The sequence below is a fragment of the Calliphora vicina genome, chromosome 2 (genome assembly GCF_958450345.1).
Source record: "Calliphora vicina chromosome 2, idCalVici1.1, whole genome shotgun sequence".
Lineage (NCBI taxonomy): Eukaryota > Metazoa > Arthropoda > Insecta > Diptera > Calliphoridae > Calliphora > Calliphora vicina.
This window is the reverse complement of record NC_088781.1, coordinates 3327319-3354933: the sequence shown is the minus strand read 5'-3', so window position 1 is coordinate 3354933 and position 27615 is coordinate 3327319. Positions and strand designations below refer to the sequence as shown.

The following is a 27615-nucleotide window of genomic DNA, read 5'->3' as shown; positions in this document are numbered from 1 at the left end:
AGGCTTCAATTAAATTTAGAAGAAATCACATTTGCAAGTAAACAAGTTATGTCATATACAATTTTGTAAGCGTTTTTCTGATAACTCAAGCTCTAGTCATTGATAAATTATAAAATTATAATCTTTCTCCAATATTATACAATTTAAAATTTTAATAAAATGCCTCTTAAGTTTTTAATTTTTTAGATTCTCATATCATAAATTCCACCAAAGAACACAGAAAAAAAAACACAAGGTTTTGACCTTGAGTCTTCTGATTTTTACCATATTCGGTAAACACATATCCGTTCGAGTCCCTTGGACATTTAAATTTTTATTTATATCTTTCATTACATGATTACACCATAATATGGACATTAGTGTGTCCCAAAAAAAGTTTTTTTTCTTATTTTCATGGGTGCTCAAGCATAATTTGAAAGCTTATGGGGTAGAGTATTTTTGAAGTGGTTTAGAGGTCGCTCAAATCGAGTTTTTGCCAAAAATCGGGTTTGTCGGTCATTTTTGAGACTGGCTTCTTTACTGTACCCCAATACTGCTAAATGTCTCCAAATTTTATAACGATCGGTCCATAATTAGTCACATTTCTCTTTTAAACTGTGTCCCCAAAAGTAATGAAAATCGTGGGTCTTGACAAAGTTATAAAGAAAACTCAAAAAAAAGCCGACAAACCCGACTTTTGGCAAAAACTCGACTTGAGCGACCTCTAAACCTCTTCCGAAAAATCTAAAAAAATCTCAAAAATACTTTACCCTATGAGCTTTCAAATTATGCTTGAGCCCCAACAAAACATTTTTTTTTGGACACACTAATGGTCATGAGATCTAATACTTTTGTAAATAATAATATTATGATTGAGCTGGAATCATAATATGGTTTGGCTCAATTTTACGAGCAGCAGCCATAATATGATCGTTGAACTATAATATGATAAAGCGTGATTATATAATAATTGACAATACATAATTATAAAAATTGTTTAAATTATGTTTAAGTAGGATACAATTATAAAATTTTTTGATGCTACACGTTAGTAGCAATATGGTCTTACCTTATAACTTAAGTCGACTTAACAGATGTCATTCTAAAATAATTGATTCGCAGCAACAATTTGGTTTTAAAATTATTCTGAATTATGTATATTGGTCACAAACAACTTTAATAAATAAATACGAAATTTCCAAGTAAACAACTTTGGTATCTAAGCAAAATTTATGGCAAATACTCGAATACTTATTTTAAATGTGAAAATCATGAAATGCAATGCAATTCAATGAATTCAAATGTCAGCAAACTTTTTGTTATTTGCATGGAAAGGAAGTGTATAAAAACATAATTTTCAAATATATATTTCAAACTTGAAAAACAATGTCACTACTTTGTCTAGAAATTTTTGTTAGAAAGTAGGCAGGGTAAAGATTACAATCGTATTATAATTGGAAATTATATCAAACGGAATGTAGAAGGTGGCAGGGAGAACTGCGCAATGCAGATTTAATACTGGTAAAAACACAGGTATTGTAAAAACTACTTGTCAATCTTAGATATTGAAACAATTGCATAAAACAATCACACATAAGTACTTATTTGAAATTTTAATAGTTTATAGGTTTGGATAATTTACAAATTGCACTTAGTTGCTATTGGGATTTTAAAGGCAGCACATTATTATTATAAATAATTTACAACAAGTGTATTTCATTCACAAACTAACATATCTAACTTATTTAAATCTCATTTACATACATAGTCCCGTTCCCAGACCGCGGTGCATTTGGTGTCAAGTCGACAAACTGGTACAGCCACCAACATCTTAAGAGCTTTATTGGCAGCAGCAGGCAAGGATATACGCTTAAAAGCAGACGGGGTAAGTACGAAATACAAACTATCAATTCAGTATTATTAACAGGATTTTTTATTAAGCATTTATGTATTAACAATTCTTTATTATTTTCATATCAATACTCCTATCCATATGAATTTGCCTTGTATGTAAAATAATGTTGTATGGATTTTACTTACCCCTTTTTGTTAAACAATTTTAGTGTAGAAAGGGGAGTATTTGCTAGACAATAATACACAAAAGTAACAAAACAATAAGAAAATATTGCATAGACTGTATATGTGATTGATTTAGTCACAAAGTGGTAACAGTCGGTGCCAACGTAAACATAACGATATTTTAAACAATACTGATAGTTGTATACGTTCAAGTCGAACAGCTGATACCCTACTAAAATAAATAATAATACTTAATAGAAGTGTCTATATTTTAATATATTATATGTAAATCTCAGCTCTATGTTCAACCTTGTAAATAGTATTCTTCTCCAAACTTGGATTGTGCTATAATAAAATGTTTTTGTGGCTTATAAAATACTTTGGAAAAAAACTTAACCCTTTTTAAACTGAACTATTCAAAATCTGTAATATTCAATATACTCATATCTATATATTTTCGCTTAATGTTTCATATCTGAATTAAAACTTTATATACCGCATCAATGTAGGGGCTTACTGAAATACCACCCTAAAAGTATAATGGAACATGTTTTTCGTTTTATTTTTGTATGTGTATTTGAAAGGATTTGTTTGTATACAAACAATTTTATACTAAACATAAAAACAAACAAAATACAAAATGGTTTACAGGTTCTAAATAAGATTTAGAACGTAAATAGTAACAACCCTTTTAAAATAGTAGTTCCTATCATGAACATTATTTATAGTATGTCAAATGAAAGCTTTAAAGTTCATGAATCGTGTTTTTTTTTATTCAAAACTTGAGATAACATCTAGGCTAGTTTTTGAAGTAAATATACTATATATTATTGCATGATTTGTATGTAATTTCCATATAAAGAGTCTAAGCTATTTAATTGATTTTATTATTTAAATTTTTTAAAATTTGGTGTAAATTTAAATATGAATGTGATGTTTACTTTCTGAAATCGAAAGTAAAAAATGTTTTATTAAATTATTCGATAAAAAAAATCAAAGCTTAAAAACGACATTTTTATCGATTGGACTGTTATTAGGCTGTGTTTTACAAAATTGAGGTTTTCATGTTGAGCATTAAATTACTAATTATATTTGATTAAAAAGCACCTACATCGATATTAATTAATTAAAACAAGTTCAAGATTTCCCAAATTGATATTATGTCCAGATATTGATGGATCTGTACAATATTTTTAAGTTTTATTTCTTGTTATCTAAAATTATTTCTGCAGAACTTTATGAGGATATCTATATATTTGAGAGACATGGTCGATTAAGTCCTGTTTCGAAAGAATTTCCCGAAAGAAAGAACATAACTTAGAATGTGTGACTCTGAGTCGATTGCTATACATTTTTATAGTGACGAAAGGTCGGCATTGGAAGATGGATATATTTGAGAGTTAATACATCAACACCACTATGGCAGTGGGAAGGGTATAATGCGTTTAGAGATCATATAAATATATTTATAGGTATTAATGGAGTATACATGCAATTAAAACTGTCTTATACTTATTTATAAAATCTACATACATAATTTTACTAGAAATTAATTTTAAAATTTATTATTATTTGATGGAAATACCTACATATAGTTACAACTTAAGAAGCCTATATTTTAATTACAATCCATATTAATGATTTGTTTATAATGTCATTTACAGAGAGGAAAAGTTCCGCTGCTTTTAGCTGTTGAAGCTGGTAATCAGTCCATGGTTAGAGAATTATTGGCAGCACAAACGGCTGATCAACTAAAGGTACGAATGTAATTTTATATTTATTTGTCAGAAACATAACATCAAATTTCTTACAATGAAAATGACCAAAAAAAAACAACAACTGTAAAAAACACTAGTTATGTGATTATAAATGATGGCAAACGCAATTTCTGGCACGCCATCAAACTTGAAATAATTTTTTATATTGTTTATCATTTTTTTATTATTTTTTTGTATCTGACTTCTGTGAAAGAAAATTAAATTTAGTATGAAGAGCGTTAAATTGTTAATGACATGTTGTATTGTAACACAATTCATATGTATTTAAATAATAAAGAACGTTTTCATTCCAACTGCAAACACATTGATACATACAAACAGATAGACAGACATACATTCACACTTCTGAATTTGTTTGTTTGTGTTGGTGGTACAGTGGCAATTTATTTTTGCCAACAAGTATGAATATCGCTTAATAATTGCTAAAGAAAAAGTAAAGTTTTGCGTGTTTTTTTAATTTGTCAAGAATTTTGAAGAGTATGGATAAATATGTATGTGAATGAATGTGGATGATTTTTCCATATTTTTTTTTTACTGGGAGAAAAATTATACAGAATTATACCTATAGAAGAATAATCGCTGTCTATGTCGAAATAACTGACACTGACGTTATAATTGAGTCCATTCAATTCACATGCTGAAAAATTTGAAATGTTCATATCAATAGGTTTTTAGAAATTATTCCTATATATCGTTACCTTAATATAGAAAGGCCGTAACTCGTAATATATGAGCGTACCATTTATCGAAATAGACGAAAATTAGGGCTTACAAAAAAAAACATGAGTTAGGGCCTTTCCAAAAACTTACACTCTACGAGTATCGCTATTCTTTTAAAATTTTTGGGTAGGCTAGAAGAAAGATTGAGTTACTAATTTTAAATATCTATTCAGATCTCTTTAAATTTTCACTTAAGTATTTCTCTATGTTCATTGATTTATTCTCCTTTGTCAGAGCAACAATAAGGAGTCATTTACCTAATTGTTTTCTCAGTGTAAAAAGGGAAAATAAAGTTATTCAAAAACACGCAATGAACCATTAAAGACAATAAAAACTAAACAAAACAAAACTGAAAGAATGTAAAACTTGATAAACATTGTTATAGTAACGAAATTTCACTTCTAGCTCTCATACATACATACATATGTATATAAAACACATATTCATACATACATACATATTTATACGTCAAGAAACAAAAGCTTGTTCCCATTGATTCTTATTTACTGAATATCCACCGGTTGCTTAAAGGATATGATTAAATACATACATATATACAAGAAACAAAATGCCGGCTGGCTAACTTTTGCCAAACAACAAACTTTTCATTATTCGTTATAGCCAAAAGCCAAGAAAATATAGGTTAAAAAGTTTAATTTTAGGTGAATGGCAAACGACTAACTGCATTTGCACGCATTGGCGGTGTCCTTACACCGTTCGCACTCTTACTGCTCCTTGAAATGGTTGTAAACAACATCATCATGCACTTACGAGCAGTTTTCGTTCTAAATTACTTCATGTCATTTGCACGTGCAACTTTTTCATTATTTTAATAAAAGTCAAAACTGATTTGCATATCGCCATGTTAACTTTGACCTCTAGCATAAAAATTTTGCAAAACAAAAACATAAATTAAATTTTAATTTAACCATATCATGCTTACACGATCTTTATGGTATTTTTATTTTTATTGTTGTTGTGTTGTTTTGTTTTAAAGGCTACGGCAGCTAATGGAGATACGGCCTTGCATTTGGCTGCCAGAAGGCGGGACGTTGATATGGTGCGCATATTGGTGGACTATGGTACAAATGTTGATACACAAAATGGTGAAGGACAAACACCTCTGCATATAGCGGCGGCCGAAGGTGATGAAGCCTTGTTAAAGTACTTTTATGGTGTACGAGCATCAGCTTCTATAGCGGATAATCAAGGTAAATAGATCATCTCATCATCGAAAAGAAGACACATGTAGTTGTTAACCATTTCAATTTCTTCTGCAGATCGAACTCCTATGCATTTGGCTGCTGAAAATGGACATGCCCATGTCATTGAAATCTTGGCAGATAAATTTAAAGCCAGTATATTTGAGCGTACCAAAGATGGCAGTACTCTGATGCATATTGCATCCCTCAATGGTCATGCTGAATGTGCCACTATGCTTTTTAAGAAAGGAGTTTACCTGCATATGCCCAATAAGGATGGAGCTCGCAGTATTCATACAGCAGCCGCTTATGGACATACAGGCATAATTAACACTCTGCTGCAAAAGGGCGAAAAAGTCGATGTAACAACTAATGTGGGTATCGTTGCTAAGTACGTTTTATTCAAATTCCTAAAGCGAGTTTTTTTTAATTTCACCAATAGGATAATTATACAGCTTTGCATATAGCGGTGGAAGCGTGCAAGCCAGCAGTGGTTGAGACATTGCTGGGATTTGGTGCTGATGTGCATGTTCGGGGTGGTAAATCACATGAGACTCCTCTACATTTAGCCGCACGAGTTAAGGATGGAGATCGTTGTGCTTTAATGCTCCTTAAGTCCGGTGCTAGTCCCAATTTAACTACCGATGATGGCCTGACGCCGGTACATTTTGCCGCCCGTCATGGTAATCTGGCAACGCTGATGCAACTCCTCGAAGATGATGGAGATCCCCTTTATAAATCCAATGTAAGAAATGTATAAATACTCAACGATTTGGCTTACAGGAAGACTGCACTGCAACAACATAATTAAAGAAACGTATTTTCCGAATAGTTTCAACATTAATTAATTATTTTTGTAATTCTTTGTAGACCGGCGAAACTCCTTTGCATATGGCCTGTCGTGCCTGCCATCCTGAGATTGTTAAGCATCTGATAGAAGCTGTGAAAGAGAAACATGGTCCCGACAAAGCCACTTCCTACATAAATACCGTTAATGAAGATGGCGCCACTGCGTTACATTTTACTTGCCAAATTACCAAAGAAGAAGTCAAAATACCCGAGTCCGATAAAGAAATAGTGAGCATGTTGCTGGAGAATGGTGCTGACGTAACATTGCAGACGAAAAATGCCCTGGAAACTGCCTTTCACTATTGTGCCATGGCGGGCAATAACGATGTGCTGATGGAGATGATCGCCCACATGAATCCGACAGACATACAAAAGGCCATGAATCGTCAGTCGTCCATTGGTTGGACGCCCTTACTGATTGCCTGTCATAGAGGGCATATGGAACTGGTCAACAACCTTTTAGCGAATCATGCCAGAGTTGATGTATTCGATATCGAGGGTCGTTCTGCTTTGCATTTGGCTGCCGAACGGGGGTATCTGCATGTATGCGATGCTCTATTGACGAATAAGGCTTTTATCAATTCGAAATCTCGAGTCGGTCGCACGGCGTTACATCTGGCCGCGATGAACGGCTTCACACACCTGGTGAAGTTTCTCATCAAGGATCATAATGCTGTTATTGACATTTTAACGTTACGCAAACAGACGCCACTTCATCTGGCTGCGGCCAGCGGTCAGATGGAGGTATGTCAGCTCTTGTTAGAATTGGGAGCTAACATAGACGCGACCGATGACTTGGGACAGAAACCCATACACGTAGCCGCGCAGAACAACTACTCAGAAGTGGCCAAATTGTTTCTGCAGCAACATCCATCGCTGGTAAATGCTACTAGTAAAGATGGAAATACCTGTGCCCATATTGCTGCCATGCAGGGTTCTGTTAAGGTGATCGAGGAACTAATGAAGTTCGATCGATCTGGCGTGATATCTGCTAGAAATAAATTGACTGATGCCACGCCATTACAATTAGCGGCCGAAGGTGGCCATGCGGATGTAGTGAAGGCTTTGGTAAGAGCTGGAGCCTCGTGTACGGAAGAGAATAAGGCTGGTTTCACCGCTGTACATTTGGCAGCTCAGAACGGTCACGGACAGGTATTGGACGTTTTGAAAAGTACAAATTCTTTGAGGATCACCAGCAAGAAATTGGGACTGACACCGTTGCATGTGGCAGCCTATTATGGGCAGGCGGATACGGTGCGTGAACTCTTAACCAGCGTACCGGCCACCGTTAAGTCAGAAACACCCACAGGTCAAAGTTTATTTGGTGAACTGGGTACAGAATCGGGAATGACTCCATTACACTTGGCAGCCTACTCGGGCAATGAGAATGTAGTACGATTACTGTTGAACTCGGCCGGAGTGCAAGTGGATGCAGCTACGACAGAGAATGTAAGTTGCCTATGAAACAGTTAGAAATCAAATGTTACTTTTTATTTCTCATTCAGGGTTACAATCCTCTTCATTTGGCGTGCTTCGGTGGTCACATGTCAGTGGTTGGTTTACTTCTGAGTCGCTCGGCAGAACTTCTCCAGTCTACAGATCGCCATGGTCGCACTGGTCTACACATAGCTGCTATGCATGGTCATTTTCAGATGGTGGAGATTTTGCTGGGTCAAGGCGCAGAAATAAATGCAACCGACAAAAATGGTTGGACGCCACTACATTGTGCTGCCAAAGCCGGTCACTTAGAAGTGGTGAAACTATTGTGTGAGGCCGGAGCCTCTCCAAAATCTGAGACCAATTATGGTTGTGCTCCCATATGGTTTGCTGCTTCCGAGGGACACAATGATGTCCTCAGATATCTTATGAATAAGGAACATGACACCTACGGTCTGATGGATGACAAGCGCTTTGTCTACAACCTAATGGTGGTCTCGAAAAATCATAACAATAAACCAATACAGGAATTTGTTTTGGTATCACCAGCACCGGTGGACACTGCTGCCAAATTATCTAATATTTATATGATTTTATCCACTAAGGTACAAATTGTCCAGAAATTCCAAAGAATATTATTGTAATTGGTTCTTCATTCTGCAGGAAAAAGAACGAGCTAAGGATCTGGTGGCAGCTGGTAAACAATGTGAGGCTATGGCTACTGAATTGTTAGCATTAGCTGCAGGCTCCGACTCTGCTGGGAAAATTTTACAAGCCACGGATAAAAGAAATGTGGAGTTTTTAGACGTGTTAATAGAAAATGAGCAAAAAGAGGTTATAGCCCACACCGTGGTACAAAGATATTTACAGGTAAAAGTTATACTATTAACAAAGTCAATGATTTTTGTATTATATGATATTATCAACAGGAATTATGGCGAGGTTCCTTGACCTGGGCTTCCTGGAAAATATTGCTACTGTTAGTGGCATTTATAGTCTGCCCGCCCGTTTGGATTGGTTTTACCTTTCCCATGGGTCATAAATTTAACAAAGTGCCTATTATCAAATTCATGTCTTACCTCACCTCGCACATCTATCTAATGATCCACCTCAGTATTGTGGGCATAACACCCATCTATCCAGTGCTACGTCTTAGCTTGGTCCCCTACTGGTACGAAATAGGCCTGCTCATTTGGTTGAGCGGTTTACTTTTGTTCGAGTTGACAAATCCTTCAGATAAATCGGGATTGGGATCCATCAAATTGTTAGTGCTGCTGTTGGGAATGGCCGGTGTTGGTGTCCATGTGACGGCCTTCTGTTTTGTGTCCAAAGAATATTGGCCAACGCTTATATATTGCCGCAATCAATGCTTTGCTTTGGCCTTCTTGCTTGCATGTGTACAAATTTTAGATTTTCTCTCGTTCCACCATCTCTTTGGGCCCTGGGCCATTATCATTGGTGATCTGCTTAAGGATTTGGCGAGATTTCTAGCTGTTTTAGCCATATTCGTTTTTGGCTTTTCTATGCACATAGTAGCTCTAAATCAATCGTTTGCCAATTTTACTCCCGAGGAGTTAAGATCATTTGAAAAGAAGAATCGCAATCGTGGATATTTCAGTGACGGTAAGTTCAAAAAATGGCTTTGGGTATTTTATACTTAATTGATGTTGTTTATTTTTTCTGTGGTATTTTTATGTCTATATTTATTAATGATTTGTTTAATTATATGAATTTAAAATGAAATTGATAAGTATCTAATCATGATTAAATGGAAAACCGAAATTTGCATGCCGAACAATTACAGACTTATTATTGAAAACCATAAACCGAGAAAAATTTGTTAAAAATGATGTCTGCACTGAATGAATTCGGTTTCCACAACTGAAGTAGAGTTATAATCAAATCAAGTCTTTGGAGAAGTAATTCACTTGGACTATGAAAATGAGGTTTCCTAAAAAAAGGGATTTAAAGTAAATGGTTTACTAGTTAAGTCAACATTATCCCAAACAAATCAATCCTAAACAAATATTGTTTACCTCAAAACTCAATTGTTTTCATACAAATTTCTTGCTATCCTATGAGAAATTTATGTGAATTATTTTGAACGCACAATTTTTTGACCTGTGTTAGAATATTCTGCAAAACAAGTTAATTGGGGCTAGTCCCTCCTGTCCAATATCATGTTTTAGTGACGGTTCCCTTTCATCTAGGGTAGTTCCAGAATTTCTTTGAAATTAATTAACTACTCAGTATTAATGTAATAAACAACAATGCATTTAAACATTGTTGGTTGGCAAGTAATTTTAATGATCGATACTTTAGTTGTAGAATCCGATTCCTTCAATATGGTGCATTTGACTAAAAAATGTATAATAATATACTTAAGCAAACCCCCTCCCGTTTCTAAATACAGATGACATGCCCACACCTCGCCCACCGCCTGCTGAGAACTATGTTGACTCTAGTCGTAGTATGCTGAGTGAATTTCGTCGCAAGCATAAAGATGATCGTAAGTGTTGAATTTCCATTTAACACCTTCAGCATTAAATCATTCCAAATGATTATTTTCTTATGTGTGCGCATTTGTGTAATTTGCCTTCGATGTTGTGTGTCTCTCTTACAGTTTTAAAATACACCCAAATGAAAAAAAAATAAATAATAATAATTTTGGCGGGATCCATACGCTTGCTGCGAAAATCTTTTTCCTTATGAGGGCTATTGGCATGTTGGCCCCTTGTTAAGAGAGTGCGGTGTTAAATGTTGTTTTTTGTTGGTCTATTTTTTTGTGTTTATTTTGTGTATACTTGATGTTGTGGAAAAGTGTTGTATCATAATGTGAAAAAATTGATTAAAAATTTATCTGATAATTGATTTTTGTTTCTTTTTAATGAACATTGTTGGTTTTCCAGTGATGTATTTCAGTTACTAAATGTGATATTTTTAATTTCTCTAATTAGAGAAGGTGAACACAACTATAGATATTGTAATTTTTGAACTGTCTTCGGGTTTTCTTTTGTTGGCTTAATGATTTTCCTTCTTTGTATTTACAAAATTTTAATTTAATTTCAATTTATTTTTTTTGTTCACTTATAATATCTATAGTTCTATCAACTTCTCTTATTAACAAGCATGTTTATTTTTTATTTCCCCCCAAAGAAAAGCTTTTAACTGTAGCACATTTTTCAATATTTTATTTTTAAATATTTTCTATGCACATTCTACTATATTAATTATTTTGATTAAACCTCGCTTAAAAGTGGGAAAAATTACATATCAGTTATTAAAGTGCAGATTTCAGAGAAACTTATAACAATCTTATTATTATTATTTAGAATCGTTGTAGTTTTATTTAACGTCCATCGAAAAATTATTAAATATTAAACTTCAGACAAGCATTCTGAATATTCTTAATTTGTGAATATATTTCAGACGTCCAATACTTAAATAAGCGCGCTTTCAGTAATTTCCCAGCAATTACAAAGTCAATTGTTTGAAAAATTATGTATTTTTCATCAAACACATGTTTGAACATTTGAAAAATTATAGCTTATCTTTAAAATTTTTATGAACACTTGAGAACATAACCATAATTGATGAGAAAGTCTTTATTTTCAAATACTTTCTAAGATTTATCAAATGTTCACATTTGAGTAGGCCTGATTTAATTTCAATTCTTCTCAATTTGAGATCCAACCTCCATGGTTGCTGAGTTATAAAAGGTAAAACATCAGTGATGTAATCTTTTTATCATTTGCTCATTTCTTTAGCTATTGTCGATATGGACGATCACATTTTGTCACTGATTTCAATCCATTCTTCGTACACATTTATATATGTATACTGAACTGATAACGCTGAATCTGTCGATAGTTTACAGTGAATACATAATTATTTTATGAATACTAACTCGGAATTGGCTTAGTCGCTGCTAGAAAAATGTTGCTTTAACTATTATAATTATGAACACAATTAATTAGCCAAAATAAAATATAGCTTCCGGCGATGTTTAAAAACAGCTAGAGTGAAATATTCGACCGTATTGATCTTTAGTGCAAAAATTATATAGAAATCCTTAAATCTATATTGATGTTGCTTCCATCCACCTTAGAAACCTTTGTGGAAAATCACTTTTAAAATGTGTTAAATTATAAAATTACAAATTAAATTTACTCTCCTTCCAATTTTAATTACTATGTCGACTCCCAGCTAATAAGTCAACAATGTGTCAACCCCGTACACGTTGGAATCACTATCATATCTAAGAAATAAACCCTCCGTTTTAAGCTTGAGAGCGAATAATCTCTTTCGATTCTGAATACATGCTATTGAAATAAATTATACATTTGGGGTATTCGCATGGTCTGCTATTAGTCATATTGTCATAATGTCCTAATATATTATGAGAGTTTAAACAAATTTTCGTTTATGAGAGTTTAAACAAATTATGTATGTCTAATTTAGCGCGCTCCTCGTATCAAAACATTTTAAGCATGACTCAAACTTACGAGTCCCAACAGGTAGAGCAAAACACTAGCAACTAGTAAAGCTATTAAAAATTAGATAAAAAAATAAACTTGCAATTTATAAGAGGATCGTATAACTATGTTCTGATAGAATTTATTTCTAAAATATTATCTTTTCTTCTTTATTTTTGTTTTTGAGATCAATGCATGTTAAAATCAAATTCCTTTATTTTTCCTGCCACTTGATGTCGTCAAATTATTTTTTCTAAAAAAAAAAACAAAAAAAAAATAATTGTTACGCATGTTGATGTTCACTTAAGGTTTTTATTCAAATCAAAAAAGAAACAAAAATATATATACATTTATGTGATAATTCCAATACAGGCTTATGACGCTTTCCACACCATCTAGCGCACATTATAATACAAAAAAAAAAAAAACAAAATAACAATAAATAAAAGCAAGCCAAAAAGGTACAGCACCAAGTGACATATTTAATTGTTGTCCAAAAAAACTACACTTCAGATCTTCTTCAGAATTTTCTAATTTATAAATTTCCTACTACTCCTACTTCTGCTACCAATCATGCTACATTTAATTTCGAAATTGAATGCATTTGATTTGTGGATCAAATGAAAAACTCGTACACAAATCAGGACCAATGACACCATTTTTGGCATTTGAAAGACTGTTCTTTGCGGTTTTTGGTCAAACTACCACCGTGGATATAAATCCAATGCGTCACTTAAGACCTGAATGGACAGAGGTCCTATTTAAATTTGTATTTGGCATCTATCTGCTAGTGTCTGTGGTTGTTCTCATAAATCTACTCATTGCCATGATGTCGGATACTTATCAGCGAATTCAGGTTGGTATTTAAAAACTAATTTTGTTGTTTTCTTTGTCTCTTTTTCTTTTGGTTGGTTCTTAATTTCTGAACGTCGATTTTGGGTGGACAACAAATATTAAATAACTTCGTCATAATGGTCATCGTTGTCATCGACATCATCACTGTCACCGTTTCGTCGTGTGTGGGCGTTGTTAACGTTTTTATTTGTTCAATGTATGATTTCATTTATCATTTGTTTTTGTAATAATATCCGGTGTGTACTGTGTTCCTCTTACTCATCCTGTCAAATGGTTTGTATGGTTGTTCGTGCATGTGCGATAAAATGTTTATGGACACACAGTGCGCATGCATCCGATAAATTCGTTTGAATTATTATTTTTTGCCGTGTTTGGTCAAACGACGACTGAACAGACACAAGTTGACAAAATCAAAAATCTAGCCACGCCCACTCAACCCTATTGGGTAGAGTATCTATTTAAAATAGTATTTGGTATCTATATGTTGGTGTCGGTGGTGGTGCTTATCAATCTATTAATTGCTATGATGTCCGATACCTATCAACGGATACAGGTATTCTAATGCACTTAAGAATGGTTGATTTTCATATTATTTATTTATTTATTTTTTTATATCCAACTTATAAACAATTGCATTTATTTAAACATATAAATATTTAAGCAGGTTCTATTTTTTCAGCTCAGTTAAAAATCTTAAGAGAGATAATTTCAGGCTTTCTTTTTTTCTTCTTTGTTTAAAATATTTATAAACTATTTAATGAAACTGTTAATATCTGTCTGTTTTTATTACTTTTATATAAATGTATATGTGAATGTGTAGTTCCATCTACTGCCCAGACTTGCATCTTTGGTGTAAAACTTTTTTGCAAGATAATACCTATTCCATACAATTAATTCTTTAACATACAATTTCGAAATATGTATTTTGTATATTAAAGATAATTCTAAGTGCTTTTTACAGCATAAATTGTAAAGCTTAAAGCGTGTAATTTAGTAAAGTTTTTGTTTTGTTTTTTTTTTGCTAAAAAAAGTATCAACATTTGTATGTGTGTCTAGAATAGTTCTATTAAAAAGAAAAGCTTTGCATTAATGCATTTATAAGAACAAAGCTTTTGTGTTTGTCCTTAAATATAAGTCCTGAACATAAACGAATATTTTTGAATTTTAAATGTTAGTGTTAGTATTAAAATCAATGTGTTTGTTTTACCGCCAGCATGTTGTTTGAAAAGAAATTGCATGACTTTTGGAAAATTAAAAATTTATTGAAATAAAATTATTATTTATAAAGACTATTCTAATATCGCCAGAGTTTCTACTAATGCAAACAAGAAAGAAATGAAGCAGTTGCCAAGATCGATTTACTAAGTTTTTATAGAGAAAATAGGGGATACCCAGCGTTTTTATATAGGGTTTTATAATAAACATTTTTCTATCATATTAAAGAACAAAAAATATATTTTTGTAAAAAAAAAATACGAAAAGAGAGATCAATTATACGTTCAAATATCATAAAAGTTACAAAATCCATTTGAATACTATTTAGAAAGACTATCATTCCATTTAAATTTAATTTCTGGAATATGGGATACAAAAAGGTACCAAAACTCAGTTTTCTTCCGTTTTATTCCCTTTAAAAGTACAAAAATCAAAAGTACCACACACCAGTCCATTTATTTTTTGAACAAATTCATATTAAGATGAATTTTTGGTGCTACCTTTATTAGTTCCGGAAATGTAGAGATACCGATTTTATCCATTTATACCCTCTTAAATTCTAAATTCCAAAAATACCTTTATAGTGACATCGAAACAGGAATTTCAAACATACAAATTTTCAAAAGTTCAAAATTGGAAAAAAAATGTTGTGTGGGAAAATTCGAAGATCGGCTTCACGAATAGACCTAATGCACATAATGTAGTTTTTTAAATGTCTAAAACCATCTTCAGAAAATTTCAGAGACTATAATGGGCATAGGTAAATAAAAAAAAATTAAATAACACTGTACAACACCAAAAATAATTACGAGTTCCGACCAATAAATTTTGATAGAGGAGACAAACAAAAAAAAGACACGTGTATCGGCGTTTTGAAAGTTTACATCTGAATTTCATTTGAGGGGGGGTTAAAGTTTCCCAACTCTGGTACAGTTCCGCAAAATATTATCCGTGAAATTTTTACTATAAGTCCCTAAATACACCAAAACGAAAAATTCAACCAGAAAGTCAGAAATAAGACACAACAAAAGAGAGCTTAGGGTTAATTTCGCAATAAGAATGTGCCAAAATTCGGTTTAAATTGTTTAAATGAAAAAAGTACTTTGAAAATGGTTTTAAGCGATGAGTTCTTATTTTCATGGCTTATATTTTGAAATAAGTGTCTATAAACAATTTTGTGAAGCGAATGAATAAATTAACTTTGAAAATATCACTTCCATCTCGATCCATCCTAGTAGAAACTTATGTGATATTAGAATATTCTAATATTTTCTTATAATTTACAGCGCTAAAGAAAACTCCTTCGAAAATACAGCTTTAATTGGTATATAATTATAATTTGAATCTTTTTTCGTTTACTTTTTTTTATCTCATTTCATAAACACGGAATGCTACTATTTATATAACAATATATATGTCATCAATTCATCAATATTCATTTCAAAATAAAATAAAATATATGTGAAACCAACTGAAAATAATAGGCCCAATCTGATATTGAATGGAAATTTGGCCTATCAAAGCTTATACGCAATATGCATCGCACAACAACAGCGCCATCCCCGCTTAATTTAGTTACCACCTGGTTTATGTGGATCGTTGAGAAGGTCAAGGTAAAATATCAAGTGTGTATAACAACTGCTCAAAATGAATTTCTATGTAGCCGAGAAATTCTTACCTTACAAAACCACTAAAGAAATTAAATGCCAGTCTTAGTAAAGCATAAATGACCTTTTCCCCAATTCATTTAAAGCAATATGGCAACAATAACAAAATTTTTCTTATTTAAAATGCACAAAATGTAATTGAAAGTTTATCCCCTGGCTTAAAGCACTTTATAACATGTAAAGCTCACTTTATTAAGAGCAAAATTTTAAAAAGCTCTGGCACCTATTAGATTTTTGTAAATGTATGTCTATGTCTATGTGTATTTGTTATTTTCTCATACTCATTGTGTTTGTTGTCTCTTGTCTCGCTCTTGCGTTAATTGTTAACAAAACAAATAAAAAAATTAGGCTCGCATGAAGAAAAAGAAGCGTCCAAGTCTGGTACAGATGATGGGAATACGCCAGGCCAGTCCCCGAACGAAAGCTGGAGCCAAATGGCTTTCGAAGATCAAGAAAGGTAGGAAATGTATGTGTCGCTGCAAATTCCCCCAACAAACCAAACTCAAATAAAAGCTTTTTTTATAAATGGCTTTTTTTTGAAATACGAAAAGTTTTGCAGCTACGTCAAGCCAAGTAATCTCTTAATATACCTATATAATCATTTGAATTGAATGAAATTGGCTTACAGCTCAAAATTTTAAATTGAAATTGAGGTTTTGTAAATAATTTATCTAATATTATTCGATTGTTTCTATTAACTAGATTCCATGGCCTTATCAGTGGTCCATTTATCACCATTGGGTTCTCAAACCAGTTTTTCGGCTGCCAATCAAAATCGTATTGAAAATGTTGCTGACTGGGAAGCTATTGCCAAAAAATATCGATCATTGATGGGTGACGAGGAAGCAACTTCCCTTAAGGATTCTGATGCTGAATCAGGTTCCGTTGATGGCGGTAGCGGTGGAGGAGGAGGAGGAGCTTCACATCCCCCCGGCCAGGTGGGCAATAATGTTGCGAACCAACATTCAAATGTTTAAACAACTCTCATGTGTTTCGCTTTACATAAAAACGCTTAACATTTCCTATTTTATTTTTATATACTTATAAACGTTAGTTTCTCCCCCCACTTTAAATGAGTATGTTTAATATTTCCAGGTCTAAATAACAAAACAATCTTTCTAAGGACTCTTCTATTTTATAAGATTTTTTCCCACAATTATGTTGTGTAATAATAACTTTTGTACATTTAATTAAATATAAATTTTAAAATTAGATAGTTGTTCAATAAAAGAAAATAATTTAATTGTAATTTAAAATTCTTGCTATAAATATTTAATTTAACTAAACAGTAAATACCTATATTTATATTAAACTAGATTTTTGTATAATACATTTATTGAAAACAGAAACAACAAAAACCATGTTTTCCATAATACTTACTAGTTAGATATTCTGTAATTTTAGGATTTCTAATTGTAAATTTAAGGATTTGTCTTAGTAATTTTAAGTACATACATAATTATTCATATCAAATACATACATATTTATTTGGTATTCATTGGGTTTTTTTAAAAGTAATTTTTATAAAATTAGTCATAAGCTAAATTCTAAGTTATTCTTATTTAATAGTATATCAACTTAAAAGTAAATCAAAATTTAAAAAAATGTTTCCTTTTTTAATAAATGTAATTTTTCTTTTAATAAACTTGTAAAATCTACTGAATTTTAATTCATTTAATTTTGTAATAAATTGGGAATGAAAATATATATATATAAAAAAAACAATTTGAAATTCCTACTTGTATAAGGAAGTTTTATTGCCAGAAGAACTCTAGTTTGTCCATTTAAATTTTTATTCAAGATGATCTGAATAGGAGAAAACATTAAAATTGTACTATATGAAGGTATTTAGAGCTTATTACAACATTTTAAGGGCAAAAATGATAGTTTAAACTGACCATATTTAATTTTGTCATTTAATTAGTATGTTTTAGGCTGAAATGGAGGACTAAGCACCCAATTATAAAGTATATATAACATATGTATGTTGATTTACTATAAAAGAAAAATCTGTCGCATTCGGTATGTCACGTACGATATTAAATTGTATTTATTATAAAATCATCCAAATCATTGGTTTAGTATAAGAAATTAAAAGAAAAAACAACACCTCTCACGATTCGCAAATTTTTGCCACGAAAGTACTTATTATTTGTTTAAAATATAGTACTCTCTGAACGGAACATAAAGACCAAATTATTTTTCAGATACGCTTATTTTTGCAAAATCTATTCCACTCCATAGGCGTACAAATGCCACGTACGATAACATGAAATTGTCCATATGTATGTATGAATGTATAAAACAATCACTTTAGCTGTACGGAATTAAATATAAAACTTACCACTATCAGGGGCCGAATTGCCGCATTCGATATCGAGTAAAATTTATAATAATTTTCGTATTTGAGATTATGGTATTTGATATCGAGCAAGAAATTTAAATAGTACATTGCATTATAATTTCAATATCGAAATCATTGTTCGATCTTTTTACCTTTCCTTGATTTGTCTTTACATTTTTATGTATTTGGCAATTTTTTCTAACTCATTTCTAGTTGTTTCATTATAATTTGATTAATTCGTTTCCAATATTATTGTATTAATCATTATAGTTTCACTTTAATAATATTTAATTTTCAATCGATATGCTGCAACAAATCATTTGTTTACGAATGATTTTTACATTGTAATTACCATTTACATTGTATGAGGCGTGCCACGCCTCATAATAATATTTAATTTTCAATCGATATGCTGCAACAAATCATTTGTTTACGAATGATTTTTACATTGTAATTACCATTTACATTGTATGAGACGTGCCACGCCAAGTTAGAAATTAAAAATAATAAAAAGTAGCTTATGGATTCTTCAAGGTACAAAGGAAGACACTTTGAAAATTTTAAGAAAATCGGCCCTACTGTTTATTTGGCTATAGACAACATACATACACACATTCATTTTTATATATGTACGTCCATATATAAATTTAGCTACATAACTTTTTGGGAGCATGTATTTGTAGTATAAATACATTATAAATCAATGATGTTCATTTCATTGTGCTTTCGCGCTGAGTACCAACACACATATTCTTGTTCTCTTTAAAAGAGCGTAACAAATGTCTCATTTTTTCAGAAATTCATTAAGCATTGTTGTTGGTTGGTTTTTGGACGAAGCAAAGCAAACACACGCGTTTCAATTACAAATGAACACAAAACAACAAAGTCAGAAATAAATAAAAAATTTTAGAGAATTTCGGTCGTATAATGTGTATTCTTTTATTTCCTTAAAATTTAAATTACATTCATTTAATAAATCGGTTATATCTGGCAAAAATTCTAAATCTAAACATTCATTATTTTGTTCTTATTTTAAGTGTTTGACATTATGTTTACTGGGTAGCTCTCTCACCAATACATCTTCATTTATATTTTTGAACATCACTGTTATAAATGTATAAATTATACACTTCCATATGAATGCGCCATATTAATAAGTATGCAGTAGTATGTAAGTGTGTACTTCCCTACTCTCTAAATAGCTTTATTTGCATCAATCATCTCCATCATACTCTTTAACCTGCCACGCAGTTCGCGTGTAAAGTTGGTCTCAGTGAAATTTTCTTGCTTGTCATCCGGTTTCTCCATTTTATATCATGCTTTGTTTTTGTTATTCTCATTGCGAGTTTATTAGTGTGTGTGAGTAAAGTGCTAAGCAATAACAATTCAATAGTGTTTGTGGCTAAAATACAACAACGCTACGACTGGTAATCGAGAACATCGAAGGAGAACATCTTTAATAAAATAAATGATAAGTGTTGCCACTTTTTGCTGTTATTTCGTGTTACCTGTATTTCATTGTTGGTTGTTGAATCTACTAAACTTAGCGAAGACTATAACAATTTACTAAATTAAGCGGAGACCATAACAATTATAACTGCATTTTTTTATTGTATTATACAGTACTTTTATAATTTAACGATATATGCAGTACTAGCTTAAAAGTACCTAGAGATGCTAATCGGGACTTAACCATAGGTCTATAATCAAATCCTATCTTGCGCATTTCGTCTTTTATCCAATGATATTTCAGTATATTTTTTTAATAGTTTTTTTTTTTTATTGGATAGGATTTGATTTTAGACCTATGGTTTTTTGAGGAAACTTTCTTAGAATTTTCCGTAGACTGCGTTTCTGCTATACGATTATTCACTTTTTAATCCCGAAAATACCGGGATTTAAAATTAAAAAATTCCGGGCTTCGGGGTTTAAGAAATCCCGAAAACCCCGGGATTTTTGGGAACTGGATTCCCCGTTTGGCATATCTAAAAGTACCTTTTTGGTACTTTTTTAAAAAGTACCAAAAAGGTACTATAAAAATTAATTCTTATTTCATAAGAATATAGAAATACATATCAAATTGCAAGAAGATTTTCATTCGAAAACGCCAAAACAATTAATTGCTACAGATATATTTTCTAAATATGTCTCAAATGCAGATATATTTACTAAATACTAGGACCGCCTGGTGGTCAAAATTCGACCACTAATAACGATATTATACAGTTACTTTTGAGTACATATATGCAAAAATATTTTTCACGTATGTGTACAAATTCACGTGTATGTATTTAGATGTGCATAAACATGTTGTTGTTGTTTTTCAAGCAAATTTAAAACGCTTTTTACCACTTTTATGGAAAGAATTTTTTAAAAAAAATTTATATTGTGCACATCTAGAGAAAATAACCTCTTAAACCATATAAGTTTCATCAATATTTGTGGACAATAACATACTTGAAAGTGTACCACAAAAAAACGTGTGGCCTATTTATATATAAGATGTATGTCTCAAATATGCGAGAGATATTTGCAAATACGTAAAGACGTAACTAATTACGTCGAAACATATTTAACTCGGCGTATTTAACTTCAAAATAGCAAAATAGAATTTTTAAAAATGCATCAATTGATATTGTGCTTATACAATAACAATAGAAACTTGACTTAAATTTACAACTAGCTTAACTTAACTAGCTTAATATAGCAAATTTGTATTGAACTATGTCACTTTATTATATCCTACAGATGTTTGTAATGCCCAAAAATATTAGTCTAACACCCACCTTAAAGTATACCGAACTTAGTGTAGGGTATTATATGGTCGGTCTTGACCATCCATACTTTCTTACTTGTTTTAGTTAAATTAAACCACATTCATTTGCTAATTTTTATTGTTAGTTACATTTAATTTGTTTATTATGTAAAACACTGCTGAATCTCATAATATTCAATAAAAAATACCAAGGAAGTTTTACGTCTTAAGTTTATAGATATATTATTGTCCATTCAATCGGCTTCTAGTAGTCAGAAGAGTGCTGCTACCAAAAAAAAATATTCGCGTTTTTTTTAATTTTATTTATTAGCTTTAGTTCGGACACAATTAAACAAACTATTTGCTAGCAAATATGAAAAAATTTTCTCATTCCGTTTATAATTTGTATAATATTTAGTTGTATCCTATAAATTATATATTTTCTGGATAAATATACATATAATAATAGATTTTCCGAAGGCCCCAAATACAGACAATCATATGGTATTAAAATATCAGCCACATACAAACAATACATTCATGAGAACTTTAGTATTGAATAGAGTATCCAAAACCGAAAACCGGTCAACCGGTTTTTTCATCTTTATAAACTCGACCGATTTCGGTTTTCTTTAACATTTCGGTTTTTTTAAAAACCGGTTTTTGTAAGACGGTTAACCGGCTTAAATGAAATATATTTTCAAAAGCTCATTTTGAAAAACTTTGATACCATTTTTAAAAATATTGATTAATTATATAGAAAATTGTAGCATTTGACAATATTGCTTTAAGAATTCAAAAATTTTAAAGTAGCGTATTTTTCATATTGAATAAAAATTTAGTATAAACCGGTTAACCGGTTTTTTTTGAAGACAAAAACCGAAACCGGATAATCGGTTTTTTTAAAAGATAAAAATCAAAACCGGTTTTTTCAAAAACACACCTTTTCGGTTAAACCCGAAACCGGTTTCTTAATTTTGCCGGTTTTTTGGACACTAGTATTGAATTTAGGTTTAAAGTTATTTACAGTTTAGTTCAAGTTTTAAGAACAAGCTTTTTTAGAACTTTATTTTGTTCGAGCTTCTTGTTGCCACTTGCTATGTATTTTTAAACTTTGTGACTTTTTATTGTGAATTTGCCTTTGCGGGTGCATGTGTATGAGGGTGTAGTGGATAGCGGATTTCCTAAAATATAAAACATTACGGAAGTGGAGACTTCAAAATAAAAGTGATGCCACGCAATTATAACAATAATGTTGGGTTTTGAAGCCACTAGTTTCAGCGCAGTCACAAATAATAAGCTTTCAATTACACTGTTTGCAAAGCTTTAAGGACATGTCTTTACTAATTATTTTGGTATTTGTAATAATAACATTTACTTTTAGTTACAAATATTGTTACAATAAATCTTTATCGTCGTAGGCGAATTTATAAAATAACAGGATGCCATTTTTATTTTGAAAAAATTCCAACTACAATATATTTTAGTCATACATTTAATAAATTTAAATATTATCTACATTATTGGAAAGGAATGCAATGATTTCAGAGAGAAATAATACAATTTATTTACGCTTTTAATTTAAACAAAACTAAATTTTTAGAGTGTATAAACTAGGGTATTCAATCGATTAACCGTTAATCGGCTAATTTAATTTGTGTCGATTAAACGATTAACCGAAATTTCTTATTTTTTTTCATTTTATACATAAATATTTCTTAACTCGTGAACATTCCTTTCTAGCAATAGTTTTTTGAAGTATGTATAGTATGAAAACTGAATCTAAGAAATTTGAAATGACATTTTTCAAGAATGTTCTTTGAAGACATTACTGAAACGAGTCCTTCATCAAAACTTAACAAAACTATTAAAGTAGTCAAAATCTAAAAAAATCCAAAAAAAATCCAATGGTATGATGAAGGATTTCATATGCTTAGAAAAAACTAAAAAAAGAACTGAGAAATTGGATATTCTTTATCATACCTTACTTTCCATTTCTCCAACATCTACAATCAGTGAGAGAGTTTGTTTAAGTCAAGTTTTATTAAAACTAAAAAAATCGTTTAAAAGGAATTAAGCTGAATTTACCCATGTGTTTCTGAAACATTTTTTGTTCGGAACATTATTTTTTTTATATGTAGTTTGAAGTCTCTCTCAAAAATAAAATGTCAAACTACATATAAAAAAAATAATGTTCCGAACAAAAAATGTTTCAGAAACACATGGGTGAATTCAGCTTTATAGTCCTTTTGTGTTTTTTGTTCTTTATATTAACAAAATGCTTTTACAGTGCACTCACTACAATATGAACACCCCAAAATATGAACTCTTTTTACTTCCATAGGGTACTCTAAAATATGAACTTAGTAAACTAAGCTGTTCATATTTTAAAGCTTTTTAAAATATGAACAGCTTATTTTTGTTTTTTAACGTATTTTATCTATCTACACAGAGTTCAAATCTAAATCAACAGGGTAGTGGCTAAATTCTAATTCAACTCCTGAACAATCTTGCAAAAGGGAAATGGTCTGGTTTTAATTAGTTCATATTACCGCGAGTGCACTGTATAAGTAAATAAAATTCGTGTATTTCTTTCAATTTAAAATTAAAATAGAAATTATTCGGTTAATCGGACAATTTAAAATTAACCGATTATTAACCGGTTAAATCTAAACCCCGATTAATTATTTGCTCGATTAATCGATTGAAACAGAAACCCGATTAACTGAATACCCTAGTATGCACCGAACATACGCGGAACATTTTTTAACGCTTACGAAAATGTGATATTAGAATATGTATATCTGTAACTGGGACAAGTGACAATTATAAAAACAATTTAATCTTATTTGTGATATGTATTTTAAAAACAATAGAATGCAAATACATTTTTAATTTCAAGAATTTTACTTTTAAGTAACTGTCCTTTCATTAATGAAACATTAAAACATCAATATTAATATTAAATTTAGGCAGCATGGCATGGATGACACATGAATTAGAAAACGTCTAATTATTTACAAAATTAATTACTTAATATTAAATGCTATCAGATACTTAATAGAAAATACATTATTAAGGTATTGACTCATTTGGTAACTTTCAATTATTTTGAATGATTAGCTTAGATAAGGGGACTCTTTACTCATAATTACATATTTTTTTCTTCGAAAATGTGTCCAACCAAACAAATATGTTTTGTGCTTCATTATAACCATTTTTAATACAACCAAATTGAATGAAAATTAAATGTACTCACAGTAGTCCATATTTATAGAGCCATGTGTTCATGTTGACGGCAACTAATAATTAAAATTACAATATTGTTGCTGGACGGCCGGCAATACCATAATTATTCTAGCTTCTGTTTCTTTTTATTTTGTACACCAATGACCTCACAATGAAATGAAAATGTACAAATGAATGAGCGAGTGAACAAATAAGTAACAATTAGCCATGTTACTTAATTCTAAGCCAACTTGCTATAAATTGGTATGTATGTATTTTTGAAAATGAAATTTTATTAATTTTATTCCATTAAATTGCTAAAATAAATTTTAAATATTCACAATTTATGACACTTAAATAATCTGTGGTGTATTTGCTAATATGTTGCCACCCCTGCACCCCATTATCTTTAATATTTTGGTTTCTGTTTTGAAGTATACGAATGTGAAACATAAGAAAATTATAATCAGTTGGCTATTGTGGTTTTAGTAGTTTTTGAACTTAAAAACCAAATATTGCAAAATTTAATACTTAATTTAATTTTAACCATGACGCAACCTGTGACTTTTCTCTAACCCCTTCAGTTTGGTTTGCTGTTTGCCGGTGCTGCTGCTGCTGCTTGTTTCATTTTCTTCTTCGATTTCTTTTTGGATTTCTGCAAATTGTGTCAGTTAAGTGTGTTCTGGTTCATAAATTCGTAGATTTATGGTAAAAGTGTTTTGTGATGCCACTCTGCTACAACAAAAACCAACTCAACGCTACTGTTATTTCATGTATCTTATGACTACGATTTCCCTCTTCATCAGGCCGAAGATACATATACTTTTTTTAATAGTTTCTAATAAGGCCGAAGTTGACTGTTGGATAAATAGATTTTGCCAAATAGTGGAATTGGGAAGGTTATAAAAATCAGAAGTATTCTAAAATTGGAATAACATTTAAAATTTCTTCAAAAATTCAAATCGGAGCAATAGAATTTTTACTTTTTAGCAACGCTACTAATTTTTACATTTCCGAAATACAAATCCGCTATTTCTCCAAATCAGACTTTTTAATAATATTTCCCATATGATTTTTTGATCACCGATCATCACATTAGAAATGAAACAAAAAAGTGCTACAGTTATTTGACAACTGTTTGCACTTGTTAACGTAGTAGTACTTCAGAAAAGCAAACAGAAAAAAAGGTTTTTTCTTTCTAAATGCATTTCCTAACTGCTGGAACGATGAGCAGAATTAAACATTTATATCAATAACCCGTCCCAAACTCCTCGAATTTAAAATACAAATTCATAAAAAAACCACCCCCTAATGTACATTCAGGAACTAATGTACGAAGCAACTGGATATAATATGGACTCACTTGTAGCATCAATAGTTTGCTGATATTTAAGCAATAAAACGGCACAGCCGAATATATTTTAATGCTCGTTGTTGTTTTCACTAAAGTCAATTTCAAAAATTCGGTCATATATCCTATAATACAGCTGTTATTATACTTATTGTTGTTGCTGGCGTTTCTGTTCAGTGTAGCAGTACAAAAACAGGAAAAGGTGTTTTGTACGAAAACGAGTAGTGAATATTTTTCTACACTTGTATTACAAACACAACTAAAATAGAAAACTTTTTGAGTTTTTAAAGGCAACTTAAAAAGTGTTACTGTTCCATAGTTTTTACAGTAAAAGATACGCAGTCTACGTTTGTTACAACATATTTTTCACACTGCTGAGCGAAAGTTTTTGGTTGTTTCATTCTATTTTTCTTCAATTTCTGCTTAATCGTAAAAGAATGGTCTCTGGAATATGTCTCTCTTTAACACAAAATTTGGTAGAGTTTTTCTTCGTATAGGTTTTTGAAATATTTGTTATACTTTTTTTTACCAAACAACACATGTTCCGTTTTTGTTTTTGAAATATGTACGAGTATATCAACTTCTATAATTTTCACCTCCTTCATTTCTATAGTCCTCATCTCATGTTGGTAGAAGAAAAGTGCAAACTTTTTATGTTGGCATTAGTTGTTTAATTTTCTAAGAAATAACAGCGGCAGCAGCAGCCATTTTTAACGTGATTAAATTAATGGTTTTGGCATCAGGATTTCAAAATGAAACTTCATCTACATTTTATGAATGTGACTGCATGTATAAGTGTCGATAGATGGGTGGGTGTATGTGTGTTGTTGTGTGTGTAAACTTGTAGTTTTATTATAAAATTTTACCTTTTCATCCATTTCTTTTCTGCTGTTGCTTCCATCTTATGAAAACATAGACACTGTCGGACATATTGTGCAAAAACTATAAATTCTTTTTTATTCTGCATTTTAGTGCTACAACTAAAACAGATGCCGCCATTTCATTGATTTTAACATTTTCATTGCTAAGTTTATAATAGAAATCCATAAAAAATGGTCCACCACATAGTTATATGCCATAGAAGTTGTGATAAGGGCGTGGAGATGTAATTGTAAATGGGAAAGGGTGATTAAATATCACAGATTATTATATTGTTACGAATTTGCATTAGCGATTCGAATTTAAATAGAGCTTCTACTTATTAACAATATTGATAGCATGCAGTTATTAGGATTGTTTGTAAGTATGGCAACACTGAATGTTTAAGCTGCTAACATTAACATTGAAAGCTCTAGAATTCGTGTATTCTAGTTTTGTCTGTTAAGAACAATCGAGGCTGCTGAAATGAAGATGGCATTGTCTATAAATAGTGGCAGCAGTGAGTGAATTTATTATAGGCGCTGTTAGAGTTAACATAAACTGCATTCTTGTACATTATAAAGTGTAATTTATATGTGCGTGTGTATATTAAAATACATAGGCCCATAATCATAGTCAAACACTAAAGTAGATTCTTTTTAGAAACAACTTTAAAATAAAAACCTGCTTTTAATTATTTTGCAACTATAGTCAATATTAAAGTGTGTTTTAAATTGAACCGACTTTAAATGGGTGCCACCTCAAATGTAAAAATTTTTTCCATACAATATACAAAAAAATATAGACAAGTGGCACCGCTGAACAGCTGCCATAGAAAATTAAAAAAAGGTAAACAATAAAAGTAACAGCTAAATCTAAAGAA

The 27615-nt window shown here is 31.1% G+C and overlaps 1 protein-coding gene across 1 annotated transcript in view; it reads left to right on the top strand.

The window, feature by feature from the left end:
* The window catches only part of nompC (no mechanoreceptor potential C), a 36567-nt gene extending 19492 nt beyond the window's left edge, over positions 1–17075 (top strand). The window contains exons 4-15 of the mRNA XM_065499856.1: positions 1748–1864; positions 3663–3755; positions 5494–5707; positions 5777–6072; positions 6141–6443; positions 6569–7996; positions 8053–8589; positions 8648–8854; positions 8914–9607; positions 13638–13867; positions 16014–16142; positions 16899–17075. Of these exons, the coding sequence (XP_065355928.1) occupies positions 1748–1864; positions 3663–3755; positions 5494–5707; positions 5777–6072; positions 6141–6443; positions 6569–7996; positions 8053–8589; positions 8648–8854; positions 8914–9607; positions 13638–13867; positions 16014–16142; positions 16899–17027 (4377 nt within the window). The 3' untranslated portion in view covers positions 17028–17075. The remainder of the gene's footprint in view (positions 1–1747; positions 1865–3662; positions 3756–5493; positions 5708–5776; positions 6073–6140; positions 6444–6568; positions 7997–8052; positions 8590–8647; positions 8855–8913; positions 9608–13637; positions 13868–16013; positions 16143–16898) is intronic.
* The last annotated feature ends 10540 nt before the right edge of the window (positions 17076–27615 follow it).